The sequence below is a fragment of the Lottia gigantea genome (assembly GCF_000327385.1).
Source record: "Lottia gigantea unplaced genomic scaffold LOTGIsca_47, whole genome shotgun sequence".
NCBI classification, from domain to species: Eukaryota; Metazoa; Mollusca; class Gastropoda; family Lottiidae; genus Lottia; species Lottia gigantea.
Window position 1 is genome coordinate 149,454 of NW_008709640.1, and position 19,209 is coordinate 168,662.

Sequence of the window (19,209 nt, forward strand, 5' to 3'; positions counted from 1 at the left end):
AAAAGAAGATAAGAGTTTCTCATTAAGATGATAAAAGATTTTTCATTAGGATAATAAAAGATTTCTCATAGGGATAATAAAAGGCTTTCCAACTTTCAGACAATTGTAATCTTCTGTTGATTAAATGTCAACATCACAATAAATTTATCGTGAATTTGATTGCATGTTGTAGTAGAAATATTTTTATTTTAGACATGACAGAAATGAAGGCAGTGTATCTAACAGTTTCTTGATACAAGCTTTAAGATCATACCTACATTTCTCTCAACTGAGTTCCTGGTTATTATCATCATCTGGTTCCTTAAAACTTAGTGTTGTATATAGGTAACATATCTTTATGTAGATTTGAATAACGGTAATTTCAAAATCAAATTTTGTGTCTGCCTAAATTAAAATGGTGCAACAGAAGCCAAACTTTTCCTCCCTTGTTAAAAGCCTCTGATGAGGATTTATATCTGACACATTGCTTGGCAGCATAAGGTGAATTGTTATCAATTATGATTCTTCGAAATCAAATTTATCATACGTAATCGTGCCAGAGGGTTCCACCCTTGCCTCACACCTCAAAACACACGTTTTTACTGATAGAGAATGTTTAGAAATTACCACTTCTTGTGTCTTGGATCATCATGCATCATCAACTTTGCATCAGACTTGTCTGCTGCTCTCATAGGGTTCAATGTGGGAATAATTCCATCTTAATTAAATTTCAGGTTCTCAGCACCAGGTGAAGGAATACTTCATCAATTTGATAAAAATCCTGATGTGCATAATTTTCCAAAAGCAGAATTCACAGATATTGTGTTATGTATTTCTGTTGAATCGCTACCAAGACGCAATGACATACCAACACTCTTCTGTCAGCAGACAGTCCAGGATGATCTACCAGAAACATGTCCATTGGGCAAGAAGGGCAGAAGTAGTCCAAAATATTTATCTGATGCAAAGAATAAAGATGCAATCATCAACAAGGAGAGTCCTCCAAAGAAAAATTATTTAGATAAAGTTTACAACCAATATGAACCTTCCATTAAGCCAAAAAGACATTCCAAACTTGAACAGAGAAAAGATTCCAAGAATACTGAACTGGGATGTGGATGTGTCACCACTAAACCAGAGAGTCAGAGAAGATCACCATCGAGTTCCCCACCAGGAGCCAAATCAGTTTCAACACCTAGAGGTTTAGATGTGGCTTCAACATCTCGACTGAATAGTCCAGACTGTGATAGAAATAGACATAAATCTCCATCGAGACAAATATTTAAAGACAATCTGCTACCATTACAATCAGAATATAATGAGCATAATTTACAAGTTACTGATTCAACCTCAAAGCGTTTACATAGTCCAAAAATTCTGTTGGCACCAGCTAGCAATAATACTAAAGTGGAATACAAGAAGAAGAAACATCTAAATTTAGATTGTGATGATGACTGTTTAAATTGGGAGAAGGACTACCTCTCTGCTAAGATCAATCCTGTGGATATTAACGAATATTTGACCAACCTTCAGAACTACTCTTTCTCCTCTCAATCTGATAATTCCAGTGACGACAACACGCCGCGATGTAAATTCTATATCGGAGAATACTGTGATCATAAACCTTGCAATCATAATCCAGACGACCTTGAAACACCGCTAAAACGACAACGTGAGAGAAATTACTCATTTGAGGAAGTTCCTCGTAAGTTATTTGCACCAAGTCTTTCAGACAGTAGTGAAATACAACCAGCCGTAAGAACTGACCAATCAGAAACATTGTTACAGAAAAAGGAGGACAAACAATGTAAAAATGGCTTCCATGATTCAGTAATTTCGGAAAGTTCCGAAAATGGTCATCAAAATGGAAGAGAAGCATCAAACGGATTCTCAAACGAGGTTGAGAATGGTATTAAAAATGTGACTGATATGTTCGATAAGTTTTCTGTTGATGATACTAAGGATGTGGATGTTTTGAAGGATTCTGGACTCCATTTTGATGAAGAACCTTGTGATAAAGATTTGTGTAATACTAGTCATATAGATTTACATGATTCGTGTCTAGATAAATCTCAATCATTAAATGAAACTGAGTTATCATCACATAAATATGATAGCAATATTGTGTGTCATAATTCCCCTAAAAGGGCATTCTCTGTTCCTGATTATTCCTCTGATAATGAAGTTGCTGTAACCAATGGTTTCTCACTATGCAATACAGTTGATACCAAGGTTTGTATTGTTAATTTAACTTAAAGGGATTGTAAAGAGGTATTTTTGAGTGTGTACACGGTTTTCAGACACATCATTCCAATTTACTGATAGGGTAGTTAATGTCTTTCAAAAATTACATGATCAAATTAGGATTCCATGTCTCAAAAATGGCAGTTCCTGATAAACATGTGTTAGCTTTAAAAGACCTTTGTCCTATTTTTTGTTTCAGTATTGACAAATGGTCATGGATCCAGTTATTTTTTTTTCATTCCAAATATTGCCACTGGATCTGGCTTGTAATTTCATACAAATATAAATATCTCACTTAATATCTTTTTCATTAAAAACACATTTCAGCCATTTTCAAATGTGCAGTCTTAAATCAAAATTGTTTAGAAATTTTGACATATGTTTTGAGTTTTGAAACAATGATATGATAATCAGTAGATTAATTAATAAAACAATATATAGATTAGATATTGTTAATCTGTATTCATATGTTAATCTTTTAATCTATAATCAAACTGTACCCTCACTCTAAAATTCATTTAGACTTCTGCAGATGTCCTGTGTTGTCCAAACTTCTAGGATAGCATTTTAGTCATTTTGATCTTGAATCTTAACCATGTGTGAATGGTGTTTCTGTAAAACAAAATGAATATTTTCCAGAGCCCACTAAGTAAAGTATTGAACTCTCCTACCATGGAGGACATCATGAGCTTCCGACGTCACCTGACCAAAAGTGCCTCAATGATGTTTAATCAAAGAACTGGTCTACCTTCACAATCTAGTCCTGTAAGTTAAAAAAATTTTCATTTTAATTATGCATGCAATCATAGTTTGTCTCAGCAGCCGAAAGGACCCAGAACTAGCTATATGTATCCATTTTCATAATGAAATAACAACACCTGGTTCTTCTACTATTAAATGAAAATCATTGATATTATTAAGAGCTCATCTCATGACTTGCTGCCAACATGTTGCAGAAATGAAATCTTCATCTGAACAGCTGGTGTTGATATTGTGGAAACTTTTCTATATTTAGACACAAGGTATATGAGATAATCTCGCACAGAATCCATGTTAATATTGTTATTTTTTAGGCCCCAACAAAGCGAAAGTCAGGAAGATTTGATTATGATAGTACATTATCTAATACTAAAGCAATCAAATAGTAAGTACAGATTGTTTATTTTTCTAATAACAAACTTTTGGAGAAAAAATGGAGGATTGCTGATAAAAGTAAAGAAAGAACCTAGCTTTTCAGTTTCCATGTGCAATATCATATCCCAAATTAGAACTTCAAAAGCGTCTGTCATCATTTCTTGTAGACAGAAACAACAATATATTTGAATAGTGTGTCATTGTTTCGTCAAAACGTATTGAATTGTCCAAAATATGGAGTAGAATTTGTTGATTATCTAAATTGGATGAATGGAAATGCTGAAAAAAGACCCTCAAACAAGTTGACCAATATACTTAATACCAATATTGTTTCTTGCAGTGCTCTATCATGTTCTAAACTAGCCCTAGCATCAGAAGGTGAAGGGGAACAGATATTAGAGGAAAGTGGACGAATATTGAGCACAAGTGCACCAGCTTCTACCAATTGTCTTTTGGGAAATTTTGAGGTGAGGAACTTTTTCTTTTAACTTTATAAATTGGTCTTTATCAATGTCTATGTAATATTGGCCCTCTCTGATCCAGAATCAGGTCAATTAGAGTTATTGCCCTTTGTTGACAGGTATTAAAATTACATGATTTTATTTCGCTGAAAACCCATCAAAACTGAAGCAGACATTAAAGGGTGTAAAACTCCTCATTAACTGCAAAATGTTAACTTCGTCATTTCACAACCTTCAATCTTGTATATATATTTGTAGGAGTCTATATTGAATGGTAGAATAGAACCATGTGGAGCTGTTGATGGTTTTACAGCAGCAATTGGAGCTAGTGGTTCTTTTTGTCCTAAACATATATCTCTACCAGTATCAGCTTACTTCTTTAAACTATCAGATGATAATGCCCCTTCACCATATCTTGTATGTATACTTATCAAATCCATTACTGATCTGTAGACTCTACTTGTTTACATTAGATGTTAACTCCTTACAGCAGAATTAAACTTGTTTCTGTGTTGTCCATTTAAATGTGAATTCCTTAAAAGAATCAATATATACTGTAAGCTTCTACATTAAAAACATCATCTTTAGACAATATTATTTGTAGGCTCATTAAGCAGTCACAGAAGTCTGGTTTGCAATATATAAAGCTGCGATTGAATAAAACCAATTGGCTTGAAATCAGTATGTTTATTGATTATTATTTTTACAGGGCCACATTAATTTAGACACTCTTGGTAAAAGAGGATATCACATTCCAAAGAAAGGTACAGTTCAAGTGGTAAGTAAATGACCATTTATATTTAACAAGTAGTAATATGTAAGCTATGATTTAACTTAATATTACTTAAATTTGAAAGAATGGTATAGAAAAATATAACAAATAAAACATCTCGATTGGTTGTGGACTCTCTGAATAGGTTGAGTTCATAAACATAGCCATAAAGTGGCATCAAGTGTTACAATTATGATGAACATAATATTTCTCTATTTTAGACGTTGTTTAATCCCAATAAAACAGTAGTTAAGATGTTTGTAGTGATGTATGATATGACTGATATGCCACCTAGATGTCAAACATTTATACGACAGAGAACATTATATATGCCAGTGGATAGTGATAGTGATCAACCATCTTATCTCAGATATCTTATACATTTACGGTATGTTATATTATTATATTAACCAGACTTAGTGGCCCCCTATTGTAAGTAAGACATAGTTATTTTTAATAACAAAGAGTTATGCAACAATTTCTTTTGCTAATTTAAACCTATTACATTGAAAATGATAATTTTGAGGAAAGAGGCAAAGTTCGGGAAAGAACAAAAATAGAACTTGATCAATATTTTTTACACTTTCTTCAATGTTATGAATTTCTTTTTTTTTCAATTTCAGATTTGCTAGTACTAAATCCAGTAAGGTTTACCTACATACAGATCTACGACTGATATTTGCTCGAGATAAATTTGAATTTGATAATAAAGTAGCTCAGTATGAACTTCGTTCCTTTACAGAAGGTCCAACTAAACCAAAATATTCGCCTAAAAGGTGACCCACATTGTCATTAGGTTTATTCTAGTTGTTAATTTATAGATATCAATTTCATTTAGTTATAAGATCAGTTTTTGTTACTGTGGCACTGATCTTGATATGAATAAAATAGATAAAATTTAATGCCTACAGATAAGTTTCTAATCAGCTTGCTGCAAAAAAACATCCCAACTGAAAAATTTTGTGAATTGTATTTTAAGAATTGAGTTGTCATTGTTTCTGTCATCAAAACTAATCAAATGTCTTAAAATCATCTAGGTTAGAGAATCTTCATCTCCAAGCTATAATAAATTTCATCTTATACCTTGACTGCAATAGCCAACTTTCTTTTATTTGTAAAACGATGATTTCATTGGTTATTATGCTAGCCAATAAAGTCAATCAGGGCTTTCGACAAGAAGTCTGTAATCAATAATGTCTTTTGAGTTCCAATTGGCTGTATTCGCAGGCTTACAATCCAATCAAATAGCCATTGCATGATACAAGAAAGAGGGCTATTGTAGTCAAGGTATAAGACAAAGTGTGTAACAGCTTGACATTGTGAAGATGCAGAATCTTATGTTAGGATGTTTCTGACAACCAGTCTTAAGAATATCACATGTCATAGCTGACTTTAAATGTAATATCTTAGTTTGAATTAATAGACAGTAGAATATATTGTTAGTCGTAAGATAAAGTGGTGATTGGAATTTGTTACTTCAGTTTTAAACCTGTATACTTATAATCCCTCCTTTCCATTAATTGCATCTTAGCACAATAGTGCCAGAATTCCCAGAATATTATTTTAAAATGTGTTCTTTGAAATTCATGAGGACATCGTATCAATGATATAATTATGTGTGAAAAATGTCCCATTGGTCATAATTTGTGTCACATATTTTGAAATTCTAGTTGAACATGATTTGTAAATCAGATGAATCCATATCAAAGTCCCTGAATTAGTAGGGATTGTAGAATTACAAATGACAGTGACAATTTGAATGTTTATGACTTTGAGTTGTTGAAATTGCTTGAAATTATTTGTGGTGCGGATCCAAAAGTGAAGATTAGTTGTTATAAGTTGATATTATTATGTTTGGATTCTGTGAAATTATTATAATGAGATAAAACTGTGATTCAGTCTAGTAACCATTCAAATACTAAATAGCTTCATATACTATCTCACCATTGTAACATAATGTCGTCTGCTTGGACAGTTTTAGGTCTGAAATCAGAGATGCTATCTTGGAAGAAGGTAGATATCCTTCACGCTTTCCATTGACACCTGACTTTGTCATTCGTTTTCATGTTGAATGATCCAAAAAGGATGCCAAGCTTTTCCCAACTCGGATTTGTCATTGCCATCTTGAATGATCCAATATGGATGCCAAGCTACTTATAAAACCTATCTGTTAGTAATATTTGCTCAATCTAGAAGTTAACTATGAAGGCTTGAAGGTATAAGTATATGAAACTATTAGTATGTGAATGTATGTATATTAGATTGATGATTTGTGATATATTTTAGCAGTTATTTTTACTATATTTATGCCTTAAAGCATTGTTCTATGTTTCTTGTTATTTCTTAATACCTTGTTTATGGCTGTCTTTCTCTGAATATTTGCTATAAGAGCATCATTTAAGCAACTGTATCACTAATACAATAAGACCTCCAGTTCTGAAACATTTAAATAAAATAGATGATGGATGCTACTGATACTATCTGCATAATGATAGCTTCAGATTTGAATTCAGTCACCATTAAACAAGATAAAAGGTTAAAAACATGTTTTCTTTTCTTGTGACTTAAGCATGTGCTTCTACAGGAGAGTAACTTCTATAACACACAATATAAAACAAAATGTTTAATTTGTATAACTAGGGTTCCACTTGTTTGGCTATCTTAATATATTCCACCTGAAGCATTTGCCTAAGCTAGTAAAACCATTAGCAGTCTTTGATAGAATCTATCATTACTGCAATTGATAAGAAAAGCTATGTATTATTGTCTGATCCAACTCCACCTATTTATTTATTAAAGACATTAATTAACTGTGTATATACAAGATAATAGGGTTGTAATTTATTATCTTAAATATTTATTTCAATCTCTCCAATAAATATTATTCAGTTTCTAGTTGTTTTTTTGCTTTCTTATTGTTTGTGTCATAGAGTATGTCAGCAAATATGAAGCTTGCTTGCAACCCTAGCAACATCTTCGTGAAATTTATTACAAACTTATGTCTAATACCTTGATTTCATTTGGCTCTTTTCTTTTATTTTCACAAAGAATGCAGCAGCCAATCTGCTTAGACTGGAGACATTAAGGCTTTCTGTAAAGATTTCTGATTGGCTGTATTAGCTAGCAATCAAATCGCTGGTGATACAAGACCAATGAAGTCAAGGTATAAGACACAGTTCAAAACAACCAGACATTGTGATGATATCCTAACAATAGGGGTTTGGGTTTGATACCAGGATAAGTAGTTTTTAAACCGGCTCCCCCCTGTCAGTGATGTGGGATGAAGCGACTGATATTGACTATGTGTCTGGATGTCTGGATACAGTAAACCAATTCCCTTCAAGCCTCATTCCATGCGCATTATTATCAACAGTTGGAAATCGATAAATTTCCTGTGAAATTTTCTCATATTGCATTCAACATGTTATTCGTTTTCTTAATCTGAACTAGAAAAGTAGGATAGAAATCACTATCCAGTCTTTAATCCTGTTAGCCTTAAATGAAATCAATGACTTGTGTACCTGTGCTCTAACCAGGTTTGGTGTCTAGTTAATGAAGATGTGAGACAATAAGGACCTGGAATAGAAATGGAAAAGGTTTGTACATAGTACTCTTGTAAAAATGTATCTTTTTGAACACAGTTTGAATGGCACTTGAAATTTGAAAGCCAGAAACCTATAAATTGTTGAGAATCCTCTTAAAGCCTAGTATCACTCCATAAGCATGTAGGCCTATTGTTAATTAAAAAGAAAAATTCTTCTTAAATGCTAAACAAGAGCCTTTACATGTCCAATAGTCTTATACGTAGGTTATAAAACAGACAGCCGTCCATGGTGGGACTACATGTTCAATATCCAATTTATATTCACCCTATGTAGAAATTTAATAAAGTTGAAAAAATTTCGTTTTTTGCTATCAAAATTTTGCGAAAGTTCATGGTTTTTGATAGTCAATCCTTCAAACGTCTAAAAGGTTTTTCAACTTCAAAAGAATGATATCTTTAAGTACCCAATGGGAGATTTACATGTCATTTATCTATTTGACCCAAAAAATTGTTCGAGCAATGTTATTTTTTTAATGGTAACTTTTATATTAAGTCCAAAAAGTTCAATAAGCGCAATCTCTTTTGTGACTAAATGAACAAGATTTAGAACTCCCACGCAAATAGTCTTTTTCATCCAGACTGAAATTCATTTTAGCGTCCGTTGACTGGCAACAAGATCACGTGACAGCAGGTGCTCGTCAAGATGGCGGCCAAGATAACTTATAAACAACTGTTTGATAAATAATTGATAGGTAATTATTGGGTATTTGAAAGATTTACCGCTAGTTTGAAATAATACAATTGATCTTTACCCATTGAGGTTCGAATTCAATGATCAAGCATTACACAGAGATATTGGATGAAGAATAAATTCATTTCAATTCATTGTCATAATCAAAATACCATATATAAATATTCAACTTTTTAACTTTCATAGTTTTGCATCTAACAAATATTTTTTTTCTGAATTGGTATTCTAAGATATTCTGAATCAAATTTGGGGTGATTTTTAAAAGTTTTTAACCGTACTTGTCAAATAATAAATCTTGAATGAAAATCTCCTGTGCAAAATCAACTTTCAAGATGCTACTTTATACTATGTTCATGTTTTCATTGTTATCTATTTATCTTTGCAAAGATCTCCATCATTACCAATTTCAAGCTGATAATCACACATTGATAGCTCTGATAAAATTCTTTTAAATGACAAAAGTAAGACAACAATCAAGGAATATCAATTTCTCACTCTGTCTGATTCGAATCAGTCAGTCATTTGTAATCAAATGTTTTCACTTCCCTTGTTTGATTCTGTTTAAAATCTCTTACCTCTCCTTTATAATCAGTTACACATCTTTTAATACTCGTAAGGGTATTTTGACTACAATAAAATACAACTAAATGCCCAATTTTCTATGGTTGTTCATTTTTTATTTATCTTATTTAATATTTAACGAGTCCAAAATATGGTTTAAGTTACAAAAATAGAAAAGTAACAACACTATTGGTTATATATATATTTAATATTATTTCAATTAATATAATATCAGTTATTTGGCAAGGAATCCAACCTAATCCTTAATCCATAATCATTGATCTGGATTAGTATTCTTGGTTTAATCCACATGAAAATTGTTTGTTACAATGTTACTGTAGGATAGGTTTAGATAGGTCTTATATTCAGGAGAGATATATTGGGATATAAAAAATTGTGCCTTATTTCAGTGTCTAGTGTACTGAAATGTTAATTTCTCAGGGAATGAAACGCTTTTATATTCTGATATGATATTATTATGTAGACCACAAGTCAAAGGTATGTTTTGGTAAAAGCATAATTTCTAGTCATTTCCAATGATTTCAGTTTCAATAAAATTCAAGAAGAACTTTGGATATATTTGATGAGTTTCTATACTCAATGAAAAATCTAGTATCAACATTTAACAGAGCCCATGGACAATTATCACAAAAAAGACCTATATTCAGATTTTAAATTCATTCAAAATCAGTTGCATGTTTTTCCCTTTTTTAAGATATTCCAAATTCTCTACACTTTCCACAAACACCAGGCAATTTCATCCAGAATGACTTTTGGTCAATTTAATAGCTAGGTTAGCTTGTGTACTTTGACTTGTGGATTGTGGCCCTATACCTAGGTAACATCAGTTCCTCCTTATTAACTGAAATATTTATATTGATTTATTTTTTTCAGAATTTAGATTTTGATATTAAATTAAGATGTTATATTGTTAAGAATAAGTACTGGTATTTTTGAATAAAGAGTTGGATATACATACATCAAGATGAATTATTTAGGAACAATGTCGATACTAGACAGAGGGGATGCCCCTGCCCAGGCTGTAATAGATAGAAACTCCAGGGCACTAGCCCAGAGAGTTGCTAATGAAACCAAGGAAGAATTGGAGAAAGTGATGCATAGAGTTGAAAATGTAAGTTGAACCTGAAAATATTTGGGTGAAAATCAGGGATATATCTTTTATGATATATTAACATTCCCACAGACAGTTATAAACAATCCTCTAGAACTGTGCTTGGTTTACCTGATACACCTTGTGGAATTATTTTTTTTGTATAGTTTTATTATATCTTTTCTATTATAGATATGTGAGAATTTTGAAATGACCAATGAATATTATGCAGATTTCGGATCCAATATGGAATTTGTCAGTGACATTGTAAGTAGAATACAGATACTAGATTTGTTGTTTGCAAGAATTATTTAGCTAATAACATTTTCAAATAAATAAAGGTATTTTTCTGTACTTTAGGCTGAACTGGCAGAACTACTCCAAGATCAAGTAAAGAAGAAAAAGGTGGGTAAAAAAATTTTATGCTACTATTATCAAGTTATAGAAATCTTGCTTGTTATTTTGCATAAGTTAAATTTATGTATTTTTTCATTTTTTTTCTTCTTATATAATGGAAGAAACTTATGAATTGCAATAATACCTAAAAATCTAAATTTAGAAAAATAATCCTGCAAGATAAAGCATTGTTACCATCTACAATCTGGCAGCAAAATACATGTAGCAGTTTTTTTTAGTAAACAATAATAAAATATAAGGTTGACATTCATGTTTGATATAAATAAGTATGGTTATATCTGCCATGTTGGATCTCAAAATTGAACCATCTGATTCTATTTCAGTATCAAGCTCAAGTGACAGTATTTATTGTTGGTTTCCAAGAAGTTTCTACACAAAAACTCAAACTGTTACAGCAGGTCAATGAGGTAAGTTAGTTTTAAGATATAATATACACAACCTGGTATATGGATACATAGAGATTGTTTTGTACTTGTCATCATAGGACCACAAACTTTATGCAAAATTTAAAGAATAAACACATTTTCTGACTTTACTAAGGGTTCATGTACTAGTTATGTTAACTTTATTACAGTTTTTCTTGGATAGTATAAGAAATTTTGAAGATGATGTACCCAATACACCAGACGTAGACTTAGAAGATGTTACCCACAAAATAGATGAATCCTTAGATGTAGCTCGTGGACTAGCTACTCGTCTTGGTGATATTAATCAAGATATTATAGAGTATCTTCTTAATTATGCTGAAAATAAGGCTAAAAATAAGTAAGTTTAGACTTTCCTTTGAGTTTATATTGAATAATTTCTTCAAGGCTAAAATATTTATATTCTTGAAATAGCATTATTAGGTAGAATTGACATTTAACAATGGAACACGATTTTGTATACTCTTCTGGGTTTTAAATAATGGAACACAACTTTTTCTGGGGAATAGTGTAGCATAAAGTTGTGTTCTAGACTATTTTTTTAAGATTTCTCATAAAATTTTCTAAACAAATGGGATCAAACTTAGAGATTTTATGTTCTTTTTTGGATGTGAACCAAGATCCTATGTAAAGTCTTGAAATGATGTTGTTGCACATCATTTATCTTAGCTATTAAATGCTCTGTTTCATACCATATTCCCCCAGCAGACGACAATCCAACTTGGTAATGACTATTGCCTTATTTTATCAGTGTGATAATTTTGAAAAACCTTTCATTTTAATTTCTATAAAAGATCTGCACAAGGAGAAGGCAAGTAAGTCATGTGTATGTAGTGTGAAATTTTACTGTTTGAATTGATATAATTCTTTCTGTTGTTTGAATTGTTTTGTGTTTGCGATTTTTTTTTTTTTTTGCACAGCAAATTTTTACCACTTGGCACTTCTGCACTTAATATTTCTTTCTACAGATTTGTTTGTGCTAATACCAATGGCTTAATTTACAAAAATTTGATTAAGATAAAATCCAAGGCCAAGTTTCTAAAATATTCTAACATTGAAAGTTTTGTCGTATGAGTTGAATTACACACTGAGAAATAAACACTTGCGACCCAACTTGATCATAAGACTGGGTCCAAATGTAGAAAAAATGCACTTAAACTGACTTAAATACAAAAACTGTTAAAAAACAGACCGAATGATGTTTTAATTTTAAATGAAAAGTGATCATGTGGGCTGGGCTATGTTAAAATTTTCTTAGAGGAAGAATAGAATTTATAAGATGAGATAATATGAAGTAATATTTACAAATTAATTCTAGGGGAAGAAAGAAGCTTGAGAAGGCATTACAAGCTGCTAAAGATGATCTTAGTAGTCTGAGTGAAAAGTTATTAGGTGTACAATCAGGTAAATCTATCATGTCTAAAATATATCATGATTGTTGAAATTGCAAGCAGAATAATCATCGATACACTAAAGATTCTTTATATCCCAATCAGGTAGAGATTGAAATCTTGGTGATCAGATGTCAATTGATAATATGTTATATACAGTGAATTGCTCATCCTTTTTTTCTGTCCATAATTCAAGGAAAAAAGCTGTCACCAAAGATAAAATGCACCCAGTATTCTACAAAACTGTGAATTTTTTTCTTTTTTAAATACATTTTTATCACTCGTATATGTAGGTTTATTTTTTCCTGTTCTTTCTCCACAATTTTTAATGTTTTATGTTCAGATCTAGAAGAAAAAGATGAGAAAATGCAACAACTTTATAAACAATTAGAAATTAAAACACTAGAGAATCAAAAATACAGATCTGCTGCAGAAGTAGCTAAGGTATGACTTAAGTCTTTCATTTTCGAAATGACCACTATAGCAGACAGTTACAGGGTTGGAATGATGTCTTTTGCTTGGTAACGTCTAACAAATGGTGATCATGAGTTCTAATCTCTTGTCATCATCTGAAAGTCTAGTGACCTAAAATAAGTCATCTTTCCTCATTATTCCTGTTAACCCAGTTGTAAGTTGAACTTGATAAGCCAGGGAAAAACAATGCCTTGATAAAGTTTTAATCTTAATATAGCCCAGTTTTTTGGGGATTTTAATCCAACTGCATTAAATAATACATTTGATATGATTTCAGAAAAATCTGCTAGATGCTGAGAAATTAAAAGATGATATTGTAATGAGAGATGAGAAGTTAAGAGATATGAGACAAGTTATTAGTAGACTGGAGATTGATTTAACTCAAGCTAGACATAGTCATGAACAATCTCAAAACAGGTTGGATAATGCTAGTCTGGAAAGTCAAGTGAGCATCTAGCTAATTTTCTTGTGATTGTGACCACTATAAACTGCTATTGTGTCAAGCACAGCTCTCTGTAGCCATGAAAACCCATGTTTGATTTTTGGGAACTGTCAAGAGATCATAGCCTGTAGCACACAGGGCTTCGATTTATTGTCTCATCCAAACGACTCGAAGTTTTTTCCATGTCGTTTCCTTTGACCTGTATCATTGGCAGGGAGAAACCTCCAAAGAAGCTTGTTAACTTACTTTGCCACTGAGGCTCCCCCTCCTACACTTAAAGATCATTCTCAAATCTATTATTGAATTGTTTTATTTTAGCAAAAGTTGATGGAACTGCAGAAGGGTGTGGATGGAAGTAAAATGCAATCTAATGAGGCTAAAAGAGGTACTGTATTGTTATAAACATCAGCTAAAAAATAACAAGAAATTTATAACTAAAAAAACTTAAAAATAGACTGATATTTTCACTACTTCATTAGTAATTGGGGACCACCAATATCAACTGGGGAACCACTGCTGAAAAATTCAAAAATACCAAAGTGTGGAAAGCCCTTTTTAGAGTAAAAAAAATTTGCACTATACACAAATATACAGTAACTCTTGTTTTTAAAGATTATGTAAATATTTTAAAATATAACTTGAAGATTGACATATATTCTCACTTTCAGCGGGTTGAAACTGTGACATATTGTATTTGTATAATCTATATTAATTGACTCAATTTTTTAATCCTAGAAATGGAGAAGATTCATGAATCTCAAATTAAAAAAATGTTAAAAAGTCACAGTCAAGAGATTGAGGATTTAAAAAATCAACATGATGAAGAAATTGAAAAGTTAATGGTAAGTTTTATTATTTTTTATAGTTTCTAAAACAAACATTTTGGTTTCAATAGAAATTTTGTTATAAACAAAAAGTTATGAATTATGATTGAGATTGTGTAACTGAAATATGATTGAGATTGTGTAACTGAATTATGATTGAGATTTTTTATTATGATTGAGATTTTGTAACTGAAATATGATTGAGATTTTTTATTATGATTGAGATTTTGTAACTGAAATATGATTGAGATTGTGTAACTGAATTATGATTGAGATTTTTTATTATGATTGAGATTTTGTAACTGAAATATGATTGAGATTTTTTATTATGATTGAGATTTTGTAACTGAAATATGATTGAGATTGTGTAACTGAATTATGGATGAGATTTTTTATTATGATTGAGATTTTGTAACTGAAATATGATTGAGATTGTGTAACTGAATTATAGATGAGATTTTTTATTATGATTGAGATTTTGTAACTGAAATATGATTGAGATTTTTTATTATGATTGAGATTTTGTAACTGAAATATGATTGAGATTGTGTAACTGAATTATGATTGAGATTTTTTATTATGATTGAGATTTTGTAACTGAAATATGATTGAGATTTTTTATTATGATTGAGATTTTGTAACTGAAATATGATTGAGATTGTGTAACTGAATTATGGATGAGATTTTTTATTATGATTGAGATTTTGTAACTGAAATATGATTGAGATTGTGTAACTGAATTATGATTGAGATTGTGTAACTGAATTATGGATGAGATTTTTTATTATGATTGAGATTTTGTAACTGAAATATGATTGAGATTGTGTAACTGAATTATGATTGAGATTATGTAACTGAATTATGATTGAGATTGTGTAACTGAATTATGGATGAGATTGTGTAACTGAATTATGATTGAGATTGTGTAACTGAATTATGATTGAGATTGTGTAACTGAAATATGAGATTTTGTACATTTTAAGATTGACATTATGTACATGTAATTACTGAATAGTAATTATTGAAATTGTATTCTAACTCATAATCTTTTAATCCATCGACAGAAGACATTTATGAGTTAAAATACAAAAAAAAAACACACAATTATTACATAGTTGTTTAGTTTTATAAGGGACTTAAATGTATTGAAACTATGGTAAATCATGCAGACAACAATCATCCACTTGACCTGTTGTACTTACCTGTTGCCACTTTCTCATCAAAGACAATTATATCCTGGCAGCTTTCCATGCCAAATTTAAAAGCCCTTATTATAAGAGACCCACTGCTGTAACAGTGCAATTTTGTTTATCTTAAGATCAAATCAAAATTGTCCAGAATTGCCTGTGTGCCAGTTGCTTAACTCTATGTAGCTCTATTCTTAGTTGTTCTACCTTCAGTTGCTCTACCCTCAGTTACTTTACTCTACATAGCTTTACTCTGAGAAGCTCTACTCTCAGCAGCTTTTATCTCAGCAGTTCTATTCTCAACTGCTCTCTTCTCAGATGCTCTACTCTCAGCAGATCTGTTCTAAGTACTTCTTCTCAGTTGCTTTATCCTCAACTGCTCTTCTCAGCAGCTCTATGTTCAATAGCTGTACTCTCAGCAGGTCTGGTCTGGGTAGCTCTATTCACAGTGCTCTACTCATTGTAGCTGTACTCCAAGCAGTTCTATTCTCAGTTACTCTACCCTCAGTAGCTCCATTGCCAGTTGCTCTACAATTATATTAGTGGCTTTAGATTAGATAATACTGCTGTAACATGTGTATTGATGCTGATTTTTTTCTGGGAAGATCAAGGTAGTTCTATTCTTAGTAAATGTACTTGTAGAAACTTTTAACTCAGTTGTTCTACTCTCACAAGCTCAATTCTCAATTGCTCTATTTACAGATGCTCCATTTTTTATTAGCACTATTCTCAGTTGCTCTATTCTCACTAACTCTATTCTCAGTTGCTCTATTCTCACTAACTCTATTCTCATTGGCTCTATTCTCACCAGCTCTATTCTCAATTGCTCTACTCCCAGCAGCTAATCTCGGCGTTGCTCTAATCTGCCTAGCTCTAAACTAAGTTTTTCCACTCTCACTGTTCTACTCAGTTGCCGTACTCTCAGTCAAAGAATTCTGATTTTCATACTCTTATTGCCCCACTACTCTTCGTGTGGTTACATTATAATCTTTGCCCTTTAATTTCACAAGGTTTCATAATAGCGAACTCTATCAGTATAAAATGTATCACAAAAATAGTTACTGATTACTGAAATATTCTTGAATTCCATTATTGAGTCAATGCCATAAAGTGGACTTGTTTTTTAAGAAGAATCCAACAGTAAATATAAGTTACAAAATGTAGCCTAATGCAAATAACCACAATCTATAGGCTACATTTGTGTAATCAGGCTTTATGCTATATTCAATCTATATATAGAAACTGGCTTACTGTAGAGTAAAGAAAGATGTATTGCCATAGTTACTAGGCCTTTAGTCAATACAGCTCTCATATCTTGATTAAATCCACATTGACCTAGAAACTAGTAAACTGGCCTAGCTCTTCTATAGTGTAGTGTAATGTTACAGTGAAACAGGCTTTGTTAGTCAAGTCACATGTGATTCATATTAGACTAGTGTGTAAAGCAGCCATATTGAATTCACATTGTAAGCTGATTAAACTTAAGGATTAAATGTAAATGAGGCCTGTCTATTGGATCTCTCATCTCAGTTCACTTTGATGCCAGTGTCTTGTGTTTTTGGACATGATTTTGATTTGGAAATTAACTTTAAAACGGAATTGATTGAGAAATGAATATTCAGAAGGATACTGTATATGATGCTAAGGCAGCAAATTGGACTAATGCTGAAGTTGAAAAGCTGGTTGAAATATGGGCAGAACCACAGATGCAATTGGAAATAGATTCGACATACAGAAACTTTTTTGTGTTTGAGAAAATTTCAAACAGATTAGCTGAATTGGGAATGATAAGACCAGCAGCTCAATGTCGGGTGAAAATTAAGAATTTGAAATCAAGTTATACCAAATTAAGAGATACAGCACCAAATGAGTTGGAAAAATTGAAAATTCGAAGTCCAGCATTTATTATTGTAGAAGATGTGTTGACTAATAAAGTTTTAGATGTTCCTGGTGTTGACAACCAAGCAGACGACAGTTTTGATCAAAGTAATTTGATAAAAATTGAATCTCATCACAACCACCAACATGATGACGATGAAGATGACTATGAGACAGAAGTAAGCCATTGTTATTAAACACATTTTGCCACTTCAATGATAGAAATAAAAACAGATCAGTTAGCAAGTGAAAGTTATATACAATATACAATAAAGAAATTTAGAACAAAAGTTTTTAGGTCCTCTAACAAGAATACTGAACTTTGTAACAAATATTGTATAAATTATAAAAGTTAAGAGTAGGATTGTTAATTGGAATTTTCTTGTGTGAATGCTTAAATGCATTAGATTGAAATCCTATTTAGGTAGTATTAGGTATTTCTGATGCCACAACAAATAATTATAATATATCAGTCAGTTATGTTCTGTCAACCCAACTCTCAAATTAATAATGTACACAACAGCTACCAAAAACACTATTTTCCATATTTTCTAGGAATATATTCAAGAATCTTATCCATCTTCATCAACCAGTTCAAAAAATGTCAATAAAAACATCATGAAGACATCATTTAGTTTAGGAAAAAGAAAGAGAATGATACCAGCTTATGAACAAGAAGATGATGAACAGATGTTAGCTTATGAAAATGGCGCTTCTAAAAAAATGAATTTAGAAAATGTTATGAAAAAACTTGATAAATTAGAAACAACTTTTCAAGAAGGAATATTGACATTACAGCAACAACTTCGAGATGAAAGAAAATTCTACATGGAATGTGAAGAAAGGCGATTGAAATTTTTTGCAGAACTGGAAGAAAAACGCAGACGTGATGAAAGGGAACATGAGTTAAAACTGTTTAAATTGTTTTCAGATGTCAAACGAAATGCATCAGCAGACAATAGTTCCCAAAATCATAGTTCTAATGATTCCATATTAGGTGATATAACTATTTCAAGGTCACAAGAAGACTGATGCTTTTCTTAGTTATGTTTTTGTTTTCACTACGCAGAAATAAGTTGCAATTCTGTCTTGTGTTTCAAAAAATATGGTTTTAAATTGCTAGGATAATTTTATTTTTTGGGAAACCAGGACAACTACCTAGTCCCTGATAACCTCTATACAGCAAAATTTCGGTTGAAATCTTCCAAATAAATCTAATTATCAGGAATATTATTTTTGAAATTTATTTTTCTAATGCTTTCAGAATTTGTTCTGAATTTCTTTTGATTTGATGCTTGTATTTAAGTGATATTCTGCTATCAATGGCAAATTAAAGACTTCAAAGAATACATAGACTTTTATACTTATTTTCTCTTCATTCCAATTTTATATCAAAGGGTATATTAAAATTGTTTATATGGGAGATAACTGTTGTGTTCTCAGTCAATTCAAGACCTGGTCATCGTATGAAGTGGATCTGTCTTTTCCTTGAACTCATGTTGCTGATAAGAAATTTGGTGAAAGAAATTCTTAATATTTTATATCGCCATATAGTAAACCTAGCTGGCTTAACCCAATCAATTTGGGTCAAATTTGTGCTCACATGCTTGCTCT

General features: G+C 31.4%; 3 protein-coding genes across 3 annotated transcripts; all 3 read left to right on the forward strand.

Moving 5' to 3' along the window:
- Positions 1 to 3,623: 3,623 nt before the first annotated feature.
- On the forward strand, positions 3,624 to 5,370 carry LOTGIDRAFT_124654 (hypothetical protein; the record flags this gene model as incomplete). The annotated part of the gene is made up of 5 exons (XM_009061249.1): positions 3,624 to 3,824; positions 4,077 to 4,235; positions 4,528 to 4,596; positions 4,812 to 4,978; positions 5,214 to 5,370. 5 exons carry the CDS (start codon positions 3,624 to 3,626, stop codon positions 5,368 to 5,370), a joined length of 753 nt encoding a protein of 250 aa, XP_009059497.1.
- A 5,061-nt stretch (positions 5,371 to 10,431) lies between these two features.
- On the forward strand, positions 10,432 to 14,601 carry LOTGIDRAFT_164724 (hypothetical protein; the record flags this gene model as incomplete). Its single annotated transcript, XM_009061250.1, has 9 exons — positions 10,432 to 10,578; positions 10,750 to 10,824; positions 10,918 to 10,962; positions 11,298 to 11,381; positions 11,549 to 11,739; positions 12,718 to 12,803; positions 13,134 to 13,234; positions 13,542 to 13,709; positions 14,572 to 14,601. The coding sequence occupies 9 exons, from the start codon at positions 10,432 to 10,434 to the stop codon at positions 14,599 to 14,601; spliced, it is 927 nt and encodes a 308-aa protein (XP_009059498.1).
- Positions 14,602 to 17,160: 2,559 nt separating this feature from the next.
- Positions 17,161 to 18,943, forward strand: LOTGIDRAFT_234109 (hypothetical protein). The gene is made up of 2 exons (XM_009061251.1): positions 17,161 to 17,774; positions 18,151 to 18,943. The coding sequence occupies exons 1-2, from the start codon at positions 17,328 to 17,330 to the stop codon at positions 18,625 to 18,627; spliced, it is 924 nt and encodes a 307-aa protein (XP_009059499.1). The 5' UTR covers positions 17,161 to 17,327; the 3' UTR covers positions 18,628 to 18,943.
- Positions 18,944 to 19,209: the final 266 nt, after the last annotated feature.